The sequence below is a fragment of the Balaenoptera ricei genome, chromosome 19 (assembly GCF_028023285.1).
Source record: "Balaenoptera ricei isolate mBalRic1 chromosome 19, mBalRic1.hap2, whole genome shotgun sequence".
NCBI lineage: Eukaryota > Metazoa > Chordata > Mammalia > Artiodactyla > Balaenopteridae > Balaenoptera > Balaenoptera ricei.
In genome coordinates, this window is record NC_082657.1 from 44,671,621 (window position 1) to 44,687,653 (window position 16,033).

The window sequence follows — 16,033 nt, forward strand, 5'->3', positions numbered from 1 at the left end:
GCTAATGGCTGTGTGGGTGATAAAGAGAGGTAAGGCAGGAACAGCCAGTCCTTTGGTATTTTCCTTCTGCTACAGGCTCAGCGTGGTGGGTACTTTGAAAGAAGAAAAAGGCTCTTGGATTGGCTAGGGAAACTTTATTATGTTCCACGTGTCCAGGGAGCTCATACATGCACACGCACACTCACACAGGCACACACAGCTAATACTGCTCACGGCACTGGCCACGGGCACAGAGTGGCCCTCGAGTTGAGAGGAGGCCCAGAATTGTGCTCTGGTCCCTCCTCACCATAGTCTCCTGCACTGCAGACTGGGGCCCAGATAGATAGGTATCGTGGAGGCAGCACCTTCACACTTCCAGGCCCTTGCTCAGTCCTAGTGCCTGTACCAGGTCCTCTCCGAGCCCGCTCTTCAACGTCCGTCTCACTGCAAGGACAGAGCAGGGTTGGAGGAGGTTGATGGGGTTAAGGTTGGCAGTGGGTGTGTGGGGAATACTCACAAGACTTGCGGTTGCCACGGGAACGCTTGCGTTCCCGAGCAGCTAAGGCACGAGGACTGCTCTTGGTCACTGACTGCACCAGCAGGTCCATGATCTCATCTGAAGTGTCACTGGGTAAACTGGAGCCTGGAGGTTCTTCTGGGGGTACAGTGCAGGGCCCCACTGCTGTGGGCATGACTGGGGAGCTGCTCTGGACCATGCCTGAGGGAGCCGGATAGATAGGGAGGTGAGGCCAAAGCGGCACCAGAGCCCACTGCCCCCAGTGGCCGTAGGTCCCACCTCTGCTGCGGCGGCCATGTGTGGTGTCCTCGGGCTTGCTGGCCAGCAGACTCTTCATGCTGGCGTGACTGTCGGCATCACCCTCTCCTGGCCCACCGCTCACAGCCACTGGGATAGATGGGTTGCTGGGGGTTTCCCCAGCCGCCACACCTGAGAACTTCTCTGTCTGGAGAGAGGAAAGGGGTGGGTTGGGAGCAGAGGAAGAAAACCATGGGGGTGGCAGTCGAGACCCGGAAGGGACACCCACCTCGGTGATCATGCGTCCCCGGGTCTTGTTGCGCTCGCGGTACGTGGCCCGCTTCTGCTGCTGCTGCAGCACCCGGTCCCGGCAAGTCCGATACTCCAGTGCGAACTCCCGCAGCGTGTGGCAGAACTGCATGACGCGCGCCTCACGGGCTGCCTGCGCTGTGTACCCCAGGTACAGCAGGAAGGCGTGGAACCTAGCCAGGTTGGGGTGGGGAGGAGTGGTGAGTCCTGCTTGGGGTTTGAGGGATGGTGGTGGCGGTCCTGCCTCTCTCTGGCCCACGCCCCCACCTGTTGCAGACACGGCGGTGCACGACCCTCAGCATGGCAACACGGCGGGTACAATGGGACAGGAAGTGGGTGAGGCGGGCACGCAGGGCTGGAGCCAGCTCGTGCTTGGACAAGCTCCGCAGGCTCTCTTCGGCTGCCCGGCTTCGGCGCTCCAGCTGCCCCAGGTTCTCAGTCAGCTGCTCAAAGTCCACCTGGAAAAGCAGGGAGTACACATGCTGTCCCCCCACAGAAAGACACCGCCTGAACTGCCTCTGTGCTGGGCTGACTAGCCTGGGCCCTGAGGACACAGCCGAGATCTGGCCCCTGCCCTCCAAAAGCTCACAGTCTGATGCAAGAGACAGACAAGTCCATTTGATGCAGTGGAGAACGGAGAAGGTTTCTTGGGATAAGTGGCAGCTAAACAGACCTAAAGACAGAGTAGGTGTAGCCATGCCAATAGAAGAAAGAGTTTCTGGCAGAGGACACAGCCCACGCGCACGCCTGTAGCCTAAGCAAGCCCTGGCCCAGCAGCCCACTCGGAGAGGGGGAGAAGCAGTGCTCCTTCATGCCACGGCCAGTCTTAGTCAAGCCTCTGGCAGGTGCTGACCTTGGCACAGCGGATCAGGGCAGGAATTTCTGAGTAGAGGTCAGAGGAATCAGGCCGGGTCTGGAGCACCAGGGAGCAGAGATGATGCAGCAGTGACTGTCGGCGCACCGTGTCTTTCACCTCTGACACCTTCTCCAGGTAGCTCAGCTCAAAGCCGCTGCTCTGAAAGGACCCCGTCTGAGCCTGAGCCTGAGCCTGGCTGGCTCCAGAGCCCTGGCCCCCGCCCTCATGTGCTCTCAGCTCACCTGGGAGCCGTTGAGGAAGTTGCCCACAGCCAGCAGGGTGGCCAGGATGCAGTGGAAGGTGGCATTTTGCACCAGCTGTTGCATGCCCACTTTCAGGTCAAACAGTGGCTCTGCAATTTCCTGGTGTGGGAGACCAGGGACTCAGACTACGTGGTCATCATGCTCACCTGTCCCCACTGCCTGTCCCATCCCATGACCCAGGTACCCGCTCCATGCTGTCATAATCCAGCTTGAAGGCCCAGAGTTGTAGGCGGGCAGCCAGGCCCCTGATGGAAGCGAGAGTCATCAGGAAGTTTTCGGCTGGGCCCAGGGGTATGTCAGGATTGGCCAGCTGGGCCTCCTCGATCTTCTGCCGCTCCTCCTCTGTGGGCATCATGGTCAGTAGCTTCTGAGAATGCACCCAACGGCCCACATAGGCCACTCAGTGCTGGCCTGAGGCCTCACGTATTGGTCTTGACTCCTCCCTAGGTCATCTGGGGCAGCCCCAGAGTCTGGGGAAATGCCAAGCCCATGCTCACCACTGGAGGGACAGGAAATGCCCACTGACCAAAGGAGAGGTCCGGACTTGCTGCACCCTTAGCTGGGTATCCCTACCTCAATGCCATCCTTGCTGACAGCAAACTCATCAAAGTTGAGCAGGGCAGCCTTAATGACGTGCACAGGTGGCAGCGTGGTTAGGCCGATGTTGATGGCGTTGCTGCGCTTGGGGTCCAGCACGGTGGTCACTGTGCGGCGGCCCTCACCAGCTTTCTTTGAAATTGGGCAAAGGGCAGTGTAAGATTGGGAAAGGGTCTAACTGGGGCAACAATCTAAGAGGGCACACCGAGGCCCCACTCTGAATGGCTAAATGGTGGGATTACCCCACAGCCAGGGATCTGGGATGTGTAAGGCCTTGGGATGGGCTTAGACACTAGTTAGGGTTGGGCTGAATTCTTACTGAAGGACCTCAGACAAGTCGCTATTCCTTTCTTTGCCTCGGTTTCCCCACGTGGGAAATGAGTGGCAGCCCCAGCAGTTCAGACGCTTGAGCTCTGATTGCCTCCTCTCTCCCCTAGGGTTACCTTGCAGACGAGGGCACGTTTACCTTGGAAGGCAGCACGTCCTTGGCACGGGACTCGAACAGGTGTTCTAGCCGGGCTGTATCCACCGAGACAGGCTCTAGTGAGGCCCACAGAGTGGGGCAGGGCCCAAAGCGGCTGCCAGAGCCTCCATGGACCCCAGCCAGCTTTAGCTCCCGCCAGAAGAGTTTTACTGTCTTCCTCTTGGTGGGGAGGGCTAGGCCATCAGGTGCTGAGGGGGGAAGAGTGGCAGCTGGGGGTGGTGGTGGGAAGGGGCTTTTGATCGGTGGGGGGGGTGGGGGCGGAGGAGGTGGGGGGCCTCCCGGGAGCGGGGGCGGCAGGGGCGGGACCCCTTTCCCCGCCTCCACAGACTCCGTGTTCAGCACGTCCTGGTCTTCATCCTCCCCCAGATCTGAGAAGTCCAGGTCCCCAATGCAGAGGCTGGGTATGCTGGTAGGGAGCTCCCGGACGGGCTCAGCCTTGGGGCTTGGTGGGGCCAATGGCTCCTTGGGCTCTGGCTCGAGGCTGTGCTGAGTACGGAGCAGGATTTGAGGGGCAGCGCTCTGGGGTGTTCCGGGAGCAGGGGCTGGTTCTGGGGAGCCCCGTAATTCTTGGGTGTCTAGAAAAAGGGAAACAGCCGTCAGTGTCACGTCCTCTGTGGAGCAACAGGGCAACATGGGTGGATTCTGCCCACCCACCTGCTCACCTGGGTGTCCATCGACATCATCGGGCATGGCTCCAGCCAATGTCTCTGCCTGGCCCTGGGCCAACGCAGCCTGCTTTTCTGTTTCTGCTGCTGCTACATTCTCCAGGAACCGGGCTCTGGGGGGAGGGACTTGTCAGTGAGGGTGTCTGACACACCCCAGCCCAGGGTGGTGCACATGCCTTGCTGGGCCCCTGGGCACTGCCCCTAATTGCAGGCACACACAGACACACAGGGAACAGTCCATGCGCTGAGCAGACCCAGGACCTGCCCCGCCCCCCCCACGAAGGCCAGCCCCTGTTCAGTCTTCCACATCTGGGGAGGGTCACTACCAACCCAGTATTCCCAGGTCAACATACGGGGAAAAGTTCTACTTAATATCTAACTTGCAACCTTGCTGCTGTTCATGTTCACTGTTCTGATTCTAGACAAGGATCCTTAGAGCAGGGGGAGGGGAAAGCTGTCCCAATGGGCACACCAGGCTGTCCCTCCCTTGGCATGTCTAGCAGCTTCTGAGAGCTATGGCCTATGCCCAGAAAAGGGCCTGGTAAACGAAAGGCACTCAGTTTATGTTGAAGTAATAAAGGTGATCCCATCTCTTTTTTGGCCCTTCCAGCTTCTGTTGGCACTCAGTCTCTGTCCTTCCCTTAGACGGAGGTTGCTCCTCCACCTCAGCACCACACAGCACCCTAGATCCCCTCCCAGCCTTAATCCTGGGCTGAGGACACAGGAGAATCGGCTCCAGGTTGGGAGTCCACATCCTCATCACTGATCAAAGCTGTTAAGGTGTCACTGTTAAAGCACTGGGACCTCTATGATCCCGGTGAACTGTTCCCCAGTGCTTAGTCCTTGGGTAATCGAGGACACATACGTCTGGGAGAGTCCCCCAGCTCTGGCTGCATCAGGCACATGGAACCCCTGCTGGGGGAAGCAATGCTGAAGCCCTGAGCACATGGCAGGCCTGGCAGGCTGGCCTCTGTACTTACTCCAGCCTGGCCTGCCCAGTAGGGAACTGGGGGACAGATGGGCTCTCACGGGCCCTGGGTAGGGGGGAATGAGAGGAAGAAATGGTAATTGTGGTATGTGCTCCACCCCAAAGCCCAGTTGCTCACACCCACACACAGCTGGGCAGTGATATCAGGGGTTCCTTCCCAGCCACAGTGGGAAGAGGAGGGAGTGGGGGAGGCATGATGTGAGGAAACTGGAAGTGGAGGGGAGAGACCGACATGACGCAGGACAGGGTGCAGTAAAAGACAAAGACAGAGCAAAACAGGAGAGTCAGAGACAGTGACAGAAAAACAAAGACAGAAGGGGGTAGAGAGACAGATGACATTGACAAAACACGCAGAATGCCAGAAAGAAGAAGAGAAGCCGCAGGAGGAGGAGGTCCAGTCAGAGCCGAACCCCACCCCCCAGCAGTCACTTACCAAACAGGAGCAGTTTGGTGAAGTCTGGAAAGAAAGAGAAAGAAAGCACGCGTTTGGGCAGAGAAGTTTGGGCAGAGGAGGCGGAGGGCCCGTGGAGGGGCGCAGAGTGGAGGGACAGTTGTAGAAAAGACTCCCGGGACAGCCTCTATCTCCCTACTTACTTGTAGATGCTCCTCTCGCAGGAGCTGTCGGGTGAGGGCATCACGGAGATGGTAGGAAAGAGGCTCAAGGTGGTATGGAGGCCAGAGACAGGGCCCACTGCGCTGGAGGCGGGGCCTGTAGGTGGGGCGGGGCCCACGGGGCTGGAGGTGGGGCCAGTCGGCAAGGCAGGGCTGGCGGAGGAGGAGGTGGAGGCTCCTGGTGAGGCGGGGCCTGTGGAGCTGGAGGTGTGGCCTGTCAGGAGGCAGGGCTCCTCCTGGCGGATCCACCCCTCCGCCTCCGCCAAGGCAGTTCGTTCTTACCCAGGCTCCGGGGAGCGCACTTCTAGAGATCGGCGGATCCTCTTGCCCTCCTCTGAAGAAGGCTTTCGACGGGTGATGCGCCGCCCACCTGCGACGGCTTCTTCGATGTCCCCATCCTCCAACCGCAGGGCGCTCTAGGAGAGTTGAGCCCAGATGGGAGCGACTGAGGCCCAAGTAGGTGGGGTGGGGCACTGGAGAACGGCCTCCCTCCCTCCCCTCCTCTCTCCTGCCTTCGGGCCCTGACAGCCCAGCCGGCCCTGACAGCCCAGCCTGCCTTGCCCACCTCATAGAGCATAAGCTGGGCGCGCAGGTCGACGTCAGTGCCCGCGGTGCCCAAGTGGCGCTGGACCAGTGCCTCCATGCCCTGCTGCTCCAGTGCATCCGTCACGTCATAGAAGGAGTCCTGATCCGGGAGCGCTGCCAGAGTCTGGAGGGTGGGGATAGGACGGCAAGGCTAAAGCTGATGGAGACCAGAAGTCAAGAGCCTGAGGGGCCCAGAATGGCACATGGTTCCCCCTTTGCTCCCCCTATCCCACCTTGTTGATGAGGGTGACAGTGTACACCAGCAACTCGGGGTCAGCGCCATTCTTCTCCTCCAGGATGGACACCAAATTGGCCCATGGAAGAGCACCTGTCACCCAGATAGGGAGCAGTCATATGGGAACAAGTAGGAGAGAGGGCTCTGAGCAGTGGAGGAGGGAGGGACAGTTTCTGACCCGTGGTGCTGGCCACAGAGTTGACTGCACGGATGAACAGTGGTGCGTTGCTCTCAGAGTATTCCACAAACACCAGCAGCAGCTTCAGGGCTGTCTTCACCACCAAGCGGGACTGGGGGGAAGGGGTCACCATACATGAGTGGAGCTTGGGCCAGACCTGTGCTGGCTCCTGGTGGGGAGGGGGAAGGGCTCCTGGGGCTGGACCCAGAGAGGAGAGTCTAGGCAGAAAGAGCCATCTCTAGGCCCAGGTACTGAAGTGCCTTTGAGGCTTAGAGGGGCCACAGACCCCCTCCATTCCAGACCACTTTGCAGAAGAGGAAACTGAGGCCCAGAGAGAGGCAGTGGGAAAAGGGTGCATGGCTGGGTGGAGGGCCACTTACCAGGCTGGCACACAGTGTGTACAGCCACTGCACGGTCTCACTATGGGCCACCACCCCCAGCATCCCATCCACAAAAAGCATCAGCTGGCCTAGTGCTGGGGACACAGGGACAAGAAGAGGTCAGTAAGCGGTCACTGAAGGCAGGGGTCATGGGGGAGGGGGTGAGGCTGACCTCGGAGGATATAGCTCTGGTAGTTGTGGTCGGCAGCAGCGCCCACATGGATTAGGCAACTCAGCCCCTCTGAGTGCACGAATTCAGGCACCAGGTCCTTGTCCTCCTGCAGGCACCATGGGGGAGTTTAGTGGGGGGAGGCTCAGCCTGGATGCCCACCCCCAGCCCACCTCCGGGCCTCACCTGGAAGATCTGCTTTAGTGAGAAGAGGGAGCGGCGGAGCTCAGGGCCACTGGAGCCATACAACTTTTCTGCAAGACGTAGGTGGGCATGGAAACCTCAAGGGGACACACCACAAGCCCCCCACCCCCTTCTACTGGGACGCAACCACAACCCCCCATCAAAGAATCTTCTAGTACTCTTGAACCCCCACCTCCTCGTCCACTCCCTGACTCTGGGCAAGCCCGACCGCAGTCTAGCAGCTGCCCTGGAAGAAGAGGTCAGGATAGGAATGGGAGGAGTTGCACATCCCGTCTCCCATATGCTCTGTCTGCTGTCCAGCACAGGCCTGAAACAAACTTGAGACAACCGGGGCGGGGGTGGGGGGGGGAGGGGAGGCGCTGGACGCTGATATCCTCACACACTCACCTAAGATGGCATTGACTCTCAGAGAGAGCTGGGTCCGCAGGATCAGAGTAGGCTTCCGTCCTTTGCTGGAATCAAGTAGCCCAGTCAGCAGCTCCCAGCCCATTCCTCGGGGTCCCTCCACCCACACCAAGGCAGCCAAAACCTGGCCACAGCTCCTTTCTCCCCAGCTGCTTCTCCAAGCCAAAGGGTTGTCCAGATAGGAGGGTTTGAAGAACACAGGCATCTCAGGTATGTAGGAGAGCCCCCACCCCCAACCCAGGCAGCAGGTAACACTGGCCAGGCCTTGGGATTCCCCTGGCACAGTTCCCTGGGGTGGTAGGAGGAGACCCACAGCCCTGGCTAGAGATCAAGTGTCTTGGCTGCTGACACCTGAGCCAGCCCCTCCAGCATGGGGGCAAGGGTGGGAGCCAGCCTAGCGTTCCTGGCCCCATCAGCTCTGACCTGATCTCTTCAAAGAAGCCCTCCAGCATCTCCCGCTGCTCTTCTAGGGACAGCTCAGGGTCCAGGTAGTATCCAGACGGAGACACTTGCAGGGCACAGTCCTCTAGCTGGGGGCAAAGGGAACAGCTGTCAGGGCTGGGGAAGAGGTGGCAGGAGTACATATGGAGACCCCATGACCTCCTACCTCCCACTCAGGGTGCTGGCAGAGGCACACAAGGGCCTGCGGTGCAGCCATGCATTCCTTCAGCAGTCATTTCTCATGGGCCTACTATGTGCAAAGCCCATGTGGCTCAAAGAGCTTTCTCCTGGCTCATACCTACCCATTCTTTAGGTTTCAGATTAGATAATGCTTTGCTTTTTTTTTTTTTGCCACGCCACGCGGCTTGTGGGATCTTAGTTCCCTGACCAGGGATAGAACCCGCGCCCTTGGCAGTGAAAGCGTGGAGTCCTAACCACTGGACCGCCAGGGAATTCCCAGATAATGCTTTTTTGGAAAGCCTTCCTGGACTCCTCTGGCCAATGCCATGCAAATCCCTCCAGCCCTTGTGTGTACCCTCCTCTTAGGCCTTACACACAGCATTATCACGTCCTAGACACTAGTCTCCTTCCCCACTAACTGTGTGTTCTCTGGGTTCAGGCACCATGTCTGTCTTGTCCATGCAATATCTGCAGAGCCTATCACAGCACTTAGCACACAGCAAGTGCTCCCTAAATGGTTGTTGAGCTACTGAACATGAATGAGGAAGGGGAATGGAGAGAAAATAGGAGGAAGTTCCTGCTTTCAAGGAAGTTCGCAGCTGTGAACATTCAACACCCAGGGAAAAGTGTTAAGAATGCTGGGAGGCGCAAACCCAGCTGAGAGGGGGATGTGTGTCTCCCCGAGTTAAGATAGTGAGGAGAAGGGCTCCCAGTCCCTCCAAGCCTGAGGGTCTTTGCCCTGCCCCAAGTGGGCTACAGTCACCATGGTCCTAGCTGGACCTCAGAGACCTCCAAGAGGCCTATTAAACACCAGGTTTTAGGGTCTGACTCAGTCAGCCTACAGTGGGTCCCTGGAACCTGCACCGTAACAAGAAGTCAGGTGCTCCACCCATGAGTCTGCTGCCCATGTCTCCCACCCCCCTGAGCTGGCTCCCCACCATCACCACCACCACCACCAACACCAGGATGACTCTTGGCCCCTTGAGAAGTGCCTGTAGAGAAGCCTAGTGAGGTGACTCTGGAGAGTCTGAGGGCAGCACCGTGCCACTCCCTGATGCCTCCACCATGTAGCACAGTGCCAGTGTGCCCCGCTCAGCAAAGTTCCCTTGACTTGAGTGGTGGTGCTTCTTGAGAGCCCCAGGGAAAGCCCACCTCTGGAGAGGCAGAGTGTCTTCTGGTCTCCATCTTACTGGGAAAGTCAACCCCAACATTTGTCTTGATGTTCTGTCAGCCCTGCCCTGCTCTGGACCCAGCCCAAGGACTTCCAGCTGCCCTTGGTCCCCTGGCGTTAAGGGAGTCCAGCTCCTGCCCCTACCCCTCCTGTGCTTACTACCCCTGCTCATGCCTGAGTTCAGCCTGTAAGGCCCTTTGGTGACACCCACACCTCCCACTCCTTCCCACCCCCCAGGCTCCTGCGTGGGACGTGGGACATAGGACAAACACTCCAGCCTGTTTTCTGTCCCACTTCCTGCTTGGCTGCCTGCCCTCCCTTGGGCAGGCCTGGCCTCTTTCCCCTCCCTGGGAGCAGAGTCATCCTCTCCAGGGCCTACTGGGAATGGGCCCTGAGATAGGGCAGCAAGGCCCCAGAGCTGGGGTCCTTTGTCCGGGGCCAGCTCAGCTGAGGGCAGCCCCACATTCCTCCTGATTCCTCTTCCCACATGGTGACTCAGCAGCCAACCCACCCCACCCCCAGCCAGGCACAGCTACATCTCCTTCTGCCTTGGACTGGAGGACTCTGGGACCCTAGAGAAACATATTTCCCCCAAAGTTACAAACACCCTCAGAGACCCCCCAAATCACACACATATAGAATAGCTCATTCATTCAAATAGTCTCGAACCAGGCTGGTTTTAGGTGCTGAGGACATAGCAGGGAACAAGATACTGCTTCTGCCTTCCCTGTCTTCCAACCCTGCTGGGGAGGCAGGCAGGTCTGACTCAGAAAAAGGCCACAAATAAATGTAGAAGCACAACCGCCACGGGTGCTAAGAAAGGGGAGGGGTGGGGTGCTGTAAAGGTAGACACTGGAGGAGTGAGCAGATTCCACCTGGGAGTGGCTTACACACCCAAGAATACAGTCAGGCAGGGTATATATGTGCTACTGGCCACGCACAGGTGAGAAGCACACCCACAGAAAGCTCAGGTCCAGCAAGCTCTCTTCCCCTCCTGCACGCACACTTGCAGGCTCTAATTCCAAGTGAGCTGAGCATGGCCCTCACCTTCCAGAATACCTGCCTCCATTTGGGGCAGGGTCCTGAAGACTGAATGCTCTACCACCCCCAGCCTCCTCAGATGAGCCCCTTTCCCTCTGTGGTGGTAGCAGCGGCTCCCTAGCCACTTCACCTGTCTTATCCTGCCAGGGCCCCATTTCTGGGGAAGAGGTCCAGAGGTAACAGCCAGCCCAAAGCCTCCGGGACAATGCCCCCCACCCTTAACTGTCTGTCCTGGGTGGAGATGGAGCGGGCAGCAGGGTCAGGCAAGCTCCAAGGAGCGGAGACTTCCTGCCAGCTGGGCGTTGCTTGTCCCTCACACCCCTGGCCCCTTCCTGGAGTCACCCTTCTTTTTTTTTTTAATTTTTAATTTATTTTTTATACAGCAGGTTCATATTAGTTACCTATTTTATACATATTAGTGTATATATGTCAATCCCAATCTCCCAATGCATCCCATCACCACCACCCCCTGCCACTTTCCCCCCTTGGTGTCCATACGTTTGTTCTCTACATCTGTGTCTCTATTTCTGCCCTGCAAACCGGTTCATCTGTACCATTTTTCTAGATTCCACATGTATGCGTTAATATACGATATTTGTTTTTCTCTTTCTGACTTACTTGACTCTGTATGACAGTCTCTAGATCCATCCTGGGGTCACCCTTCTGAGCGCCAAACCTCTGGGCTTTGTTTCTCACACCCGGGGGCTAGGCCAGGCTGGCGTAAGCCCAAACCCTAGTCCCTGAGGACAGTGCTTGGGGTCAGCACAGGGTCAGTGTAGGCCCACATGTTGGACTCCCTCCTGGCTCTTGTCTTCCACACTTCTCTGATGTTTGTCTTGGGGTGGAGTCTCTCCCTCACTCTTCCCAGGCTCAGCCCCTCGCTTCAGCCTCCAGCCCACTTTTCTCTATTTATTTATTTGTTTATATTTATTGAGGTATAGTTGATTTACAATATTGTATAAGTTTCAGTCGTACAACATAGTGATCCACAATTTTTAAAGATTATACTTGGGAATTCCCTGGCGGTCCAGTGGTTAGGACTCTGCGCTTTCACCACCTGGGCCCGTTCTATCCCTGGTCGTCAGGGAACTAGGATCCCACAAGCTGCGCAGCATGGCCAAAAGAAAAAAAAAAAGTTATACTCCATTTAAAATTGTTATAAAATATTGGCTATATTCCTTGTGCTGGACGATATATCCTTGTAGCTTATTTATTTTATATATAGTAGCTTGTACCTCTTAATCTCCTACCCCTATCTTGCCCCAGCCCACTTTTCTCTTGATTCCTTGGGCTAGGCTTTTCTGGCAGCCCAAACCAACTTGTTACATATGGTTTTACAAGCTTAGGACACAATGGTGCCTACTACCCAATATTTTTCATAACAGTATAATCGAGTGAGAATGCCAGGGGCAAGGAAGTTGGAGAAAAGTGCAGAATTACATGCTGAAGGACTCTTGTTCTAGGAAATAATTTGTTAACTACTTTTTTCTTCTCCTTTCCTAAAAATGTAAGACCCTGTGTTCTGATGACCCTCCTTCCCTTTTATCTTGGGTCTCCAACTGGACCTTGGCTTCCTGAATGAGATGACATGAATGGGTCTTGAGGAGGGAAGCCCACATTTGTTATGCCTCCTCTGTGTCACACACTGGGCTGCCTGGTTCCTTTGATTCTCCTGATAATCCTTTTACAGGTGAGGAAACCAAGGCTCAGAAATTCTGTGAATTTGCCCCAGGCTGAATGGAACCAGGGCTAACTGACCTAGATCCTGGGCCAATGGACTTTGGAAGTGCTCCAGGGAACCCTGCAGGGGAGGTGGAGTGAGGGCTGGAGACCGCCCCTCAGCTTTCTGAACTGTGCAAATACCCCAAACTGGTCCTCTTAGTTCCAGCAAGGGAACACAAATGAACACACGCACATCATACACATTGGGGTAACAGTGCGTACTTCTGCCAGGACTAAGTTCGGGTCCCTTACCAGGCTGCAACCCAGAATGAACAGACTGGACATGCTGGTCCCAGGGAAAGATGGGAGGAGACCATGACTCATGCCCACATCACAATCTTCTATAGGCTCCCAAAGAGACCTCCACAGCAAAAAAGGAAAGGGCTCAGTTCATCACCAGAGCACCCCATCTTACCCTTAAGAATCTTCTGGGACCCCTCCAGTTGGTCCCTGTCCCAGAAGGTCAGGTTCACACTTTAGCCCCTTTGTCACAACTGCTCCTGAGGGATAAACTGAGGCTGGAGTAGGGATGGGCAAGGTCAGGAAACAAGTACCACCCCTGTTCCACTCTAATGTTTAGCAGCAGTTGGGGAAACAAAGTTGCTGGTAATGAACAGATTTCTATGGCTATCTCTGCTGCTAGGAATAGGGGGCTCATCTGGCCTTTGCATCAGGGTCAGAGCAGTACCCAGGTCCCTCTGCCCAGAGCCCAGGGAGAAAGGAGTCTGTGCTATCCCAGATGTGGCAGGGCCTTTGGATATCAGGGAGGGGCTCGTGAGGCAGGCTCAGAAGGGCAAAGGGTAGCACGGAGAGTGGGACAGGGTAGCAGGGAGGGTGGGACTGGGCAGCTCTGGGTAAAAAAATGAGGCAGGGCCAGAGGGCCAGGTTCTCCCCTGGGGCAGGGGCAGGTCCCTGGGCTCTGGCACAGAGGGGAGACAGATATTCCTGAGTTTCCCTGGGGACACCACACATGACCCAAGGCACTGCCAGGACACCCCCTATCCCACCCCCAGGGCCAGGAGATGAGTCAGAGGCTGTGGCCAGGAGCTTCCTCCTAGACTGGGAGGAAATGAGCAAGGCCTTTTCAGACCTGAGAGCTCTGAAACATTTAAAAAGGAAGCCCCCAGGGGAACTATACAGGCAAGCCACAGCCCAATGGGGTGTGTGTGGGTGGAGCCACAGAGGGAAAGTGGGCTGGGCCTCTGTACATTCCCAGGGAAGGGGCAGGGTATGGGGGGATGATGGGCGTCAGTGGCCAGAGTGGGAGGCAGAGGTCATTTGGCTGTGAACTGTTCTCCTGCTGGATAACTGTGCAGAGGATGAAACAGTGAGCACAGAACCCCTCCCTCTTATTTTGCTCTACAGCCTGGGATGGGGATGCCTGGGTTTCTGGGCCACCTCTCCCCTCTAGAGGGCTGTGGAGCAGGCCTGAGTCACGTCTGTGCCCCTGGGCCACCCACTTATAGGACTAGGGGAGGGACCAGCTGTTGACATTTCCTACAAGGAGGAGCCCTGCTCCCCCTCCCTCAGCTCTCTGATGTCCCTGCCCCTGCCCTATTCTCAGCCCTTCTTCCTCTGGCCTTCTATTCTGGGGCTGTGGTCACAGTTTATATTTGGGATGAGCACATCACAGTGCATCTGACCATTCCTGGCAGAGCTGCCAGCCCCAGGGAGTCCTGGCTCCAAGCACAGTGGCAACCCAGTGTGCAGGCCCCCATAGTCTGCCTGTGGGGGATATGGCAGTCCTCAGGCACACCAGGTGGGAGTTCTGAAAGTGGGGAGACCAGGAAGGACCGAGTTGGGGGGTACTTAACGCATTATCATAGCTCTCAGCTAGGGAGCAGAGAACAGAGGGCAGAGCACCTGGTTGAAGGGGTGGTGGTGATGGGTCCCTAAATGAGGGGGAGAGGCAAGGGGTAATTTTGATCCTTTTTCCTGTAGCTGACCTCCCAAACTTGCCCCTAACTGGGAAGAGGGGTGTTAGGGCTAAGTTCTGTCCTCGAGTCGGGGGTGGGAGGAATACTATGTTCTCTGTAGTGCTCCAGGCTTATTTCAGTACTAGGAGTTCCAGGAGCCTGGAGGCAGGAACCTGGCCTCAGTTCAGCACCACTCTCTCCCCAGAGCCCATTGTGAATGGGAGGTGGCCTCTGGCTAGAGGTGCTTCTTTTAGGTCCACTTCAGTTTGCCCCTTTGAACAGGGCAGGACAAGGAGGGGTCGCATCAAAACTCTGGAGAGGGCAATGTGCTGCTATCTTCAATCCTTGTCCTTGAAGCCTGGGCTCTGCTCAGACACGCGCCACTCCCCAGGCCAATAGTCTCAGCACTTCTCCCGCCCGCGCTCGGAGGCGGGGCAGGCCCGCAGCGTTAGGAATGTAAGCTGGGGGCCTGGCGCCTGGGGCACATTCCAGGGGAGACCCCAGGCCCGGGGGGGCAAGTTTGCGCAACTCGGCGCCCAGCTAAGCCTGGGATCAGGGGAGGGAGGGCACCTCCACCAACTCTCTCTTCTCTTCCTCACCACTTGGTGCTGACTGGCTGGCGAGGCACCCCGGGAGGTGATTGTGTGCCTCCCAGAGTTCTGGCCCGGAAACCGGGTGCCTGCGAGTGCACCGGAAAAGGCTGCCTGCGGGGGGCTGAGCGCAGGGAGCAGGAGGGGAGGTAGGGCGGGCCATCTGGAAAAGGGCCTCTCCCGGCACTGTGCACGAGTCGGTTCTGGGGTGCAGACAAACGAGGGCAGGCCGGCGGTTTAAAATTAGCCCGGCCCGCTCCCTCCCTTCCAGCTTCACGGCCGGCGGCGGCAGCTGTACGAGACGGTGGGGGCGGTGACTCAAAGGGTTCTTCCACCAGTGCAGCCTCCCGCGCTCGGGGTGTCCCGGGCCAGGCCGCTTCCCGGGAACTCCCCTCAGCCCGTGAAGACTCTTCTCCACCGGCACTCCTCAGCCGGGCCTCACCAGGCAGGGACAACACTCTGTCCGGCTGGACCCAATCCAGCCTCCAGACACCTCCAGTGGCCCGCCCCGGGTCCGCCCTCCTCGTGGTCCCGCCCCCACCTGACCTGAAGCAGGTGAAAGCTGGTCTATCCCCAGCTCCGTCTCCTAAGTCCGCTACTGCCCAAACACCCACACCACCCTATCCAGAGCAGTTAACCAGGCAGACTGGCAGCGAGCGGACCCCGAGCGCCTCCCCAGGTGGGCCTCATTTCGAGGGCCAGCCTGGGTGCCGCAGAGTACAAGCTCCCATCCTCCCTTCTTCAGCTTCCCTCAACTTGAGAGGCGTTCCCCACAAGCCGGGCAACGTGTACCTTGGGTCCCCAGCCCAAAACTTTCCCTAGGAGCGCACCCGCTCCAGCCTCTCCTCGAGGGGCTCCCAAAGGCTTTCATGGCGCTGACCCTGAACCCTCGGTCGCCCCCAACCTTTCTCCGGCTCCCCTCACCTTGAGCGGCGCCCCCAGCAGGTGGTGCAGCGCGGGTATCTGCGCGCCCAGGGGCAGCGCCCCGTCCAGGCTGCAGGTGGGGGCCCGGCGCGGCTCCGGGAAGTTGGCACATGCGAAAGGGTCGGTGTCCTCTAGGTACTGCACCCGCACGGTCACCACTGATACCGGCTCCCCGTCCCCGCGGTCTTCCTCGCCGGCCATGGCTCCGCCAGTGGCTCGCTCAGTGCGCCTCCGGGCGGGTCCCGGCCGCGCCGCGGCGTCTACTCAACTAGCTCGCAGTCTGGGCGGGACCGGGCCGGACGCCGAGGAAGAGGGGCGGAGCCAGGCGGAGGCGGGGCGGAGGAAGGGGGTGGAGCCAATAGTAGTCTCCGGAGGCTAGGAGTGG

The 16,033-nt window shown here is 57.9% G+C and overlaps 1 protein-coding gene across 2 annotated transcripts; it reads right to left on the reverse strand.

Annotated features, from left to right (window-relative positions):
• Window positions 1-119: 119 nt before the first annotated feature.
• Window positions 120-15,928, reverse strand: FHOD1 (formin homology 2 domain containing 1). Of its 2 annotated transcripts, XM_059904158.1 has the most exons (24): window positions 15,649-15,928; window positions 8,087-8,193; window positions 7,646-7,710; window positions 7,241-7,308; window positions 7,058-7,163; window positions 6,886-6,980; window positions 6,506-6,617; window positions 6,326-6,420; window positions 6,073-6,216; window positions 5,790-5,923; window positions 5,490-5,708; window positions 5,329-5,352; window positions 4,888-4,941; window positions 3,905-4,020; window positions 3,225-3,817; window positions 2,735-2,890; window positions 2,346-2,528; window positions 2,141-2,260; window positions 1,896-2,057; window positions 1,310-1,500; window positions 1,023-1,215; window positions 776-941; window positions 497-697; window positions 120-423 (listed from the first exon to the last, which is right to left on the reverse strand). In XM_059904158.1, exons 1-24 carry the CDS (start codon window positions 15,847-15,849, stop codon window positions 347-349), a joined length of 3,582 nt encoding a protein of 1,193 aa, XP_059760141.1. In that variant the 5' UTR covers window positions 15,850-15,928; the 3' UTR covers window positions 120-346. The 2 variants fall into 2 exon arrangements, with proteins under 2 accessions (XP_059760141.1, XP_059760142.1); XM_059904159.1 differs by lacking the exons at window positions 4,888-4,941; window positions 5,329-5,352.
• Window positions 15,929-16,033: the final 105 nt, after the last annotated feature.

What these genes read in the sequence shown, in the direction of transcription:
- FHOD1 (XM_059904158.1), bottom strand. Translation starts at nt 15,849, where the DNA reads ATGGCCGGCGAGGAAGACCGCGGGGACGGGGAGCCGGTATCAGTGGTG. An exon ending in CTGTCACCCTCATCAACAAG is followed by an intron (nt 6,217 to 6,325) that starts GTGGGATAGGGG and finishes CCCACCCTCCAG; the next exon opens with ACTCTGGCAGCGCTCCCGGA. An exon ending in CCCAGCTTATGCTCTATGAG is followed by an intron (nt 5,924 to 6,072) that starts GTGGGCAAGGCA and finishes CAACTCTCCTAG; the next exon opens with AGCGCCCTGCGGTTGGAGGA.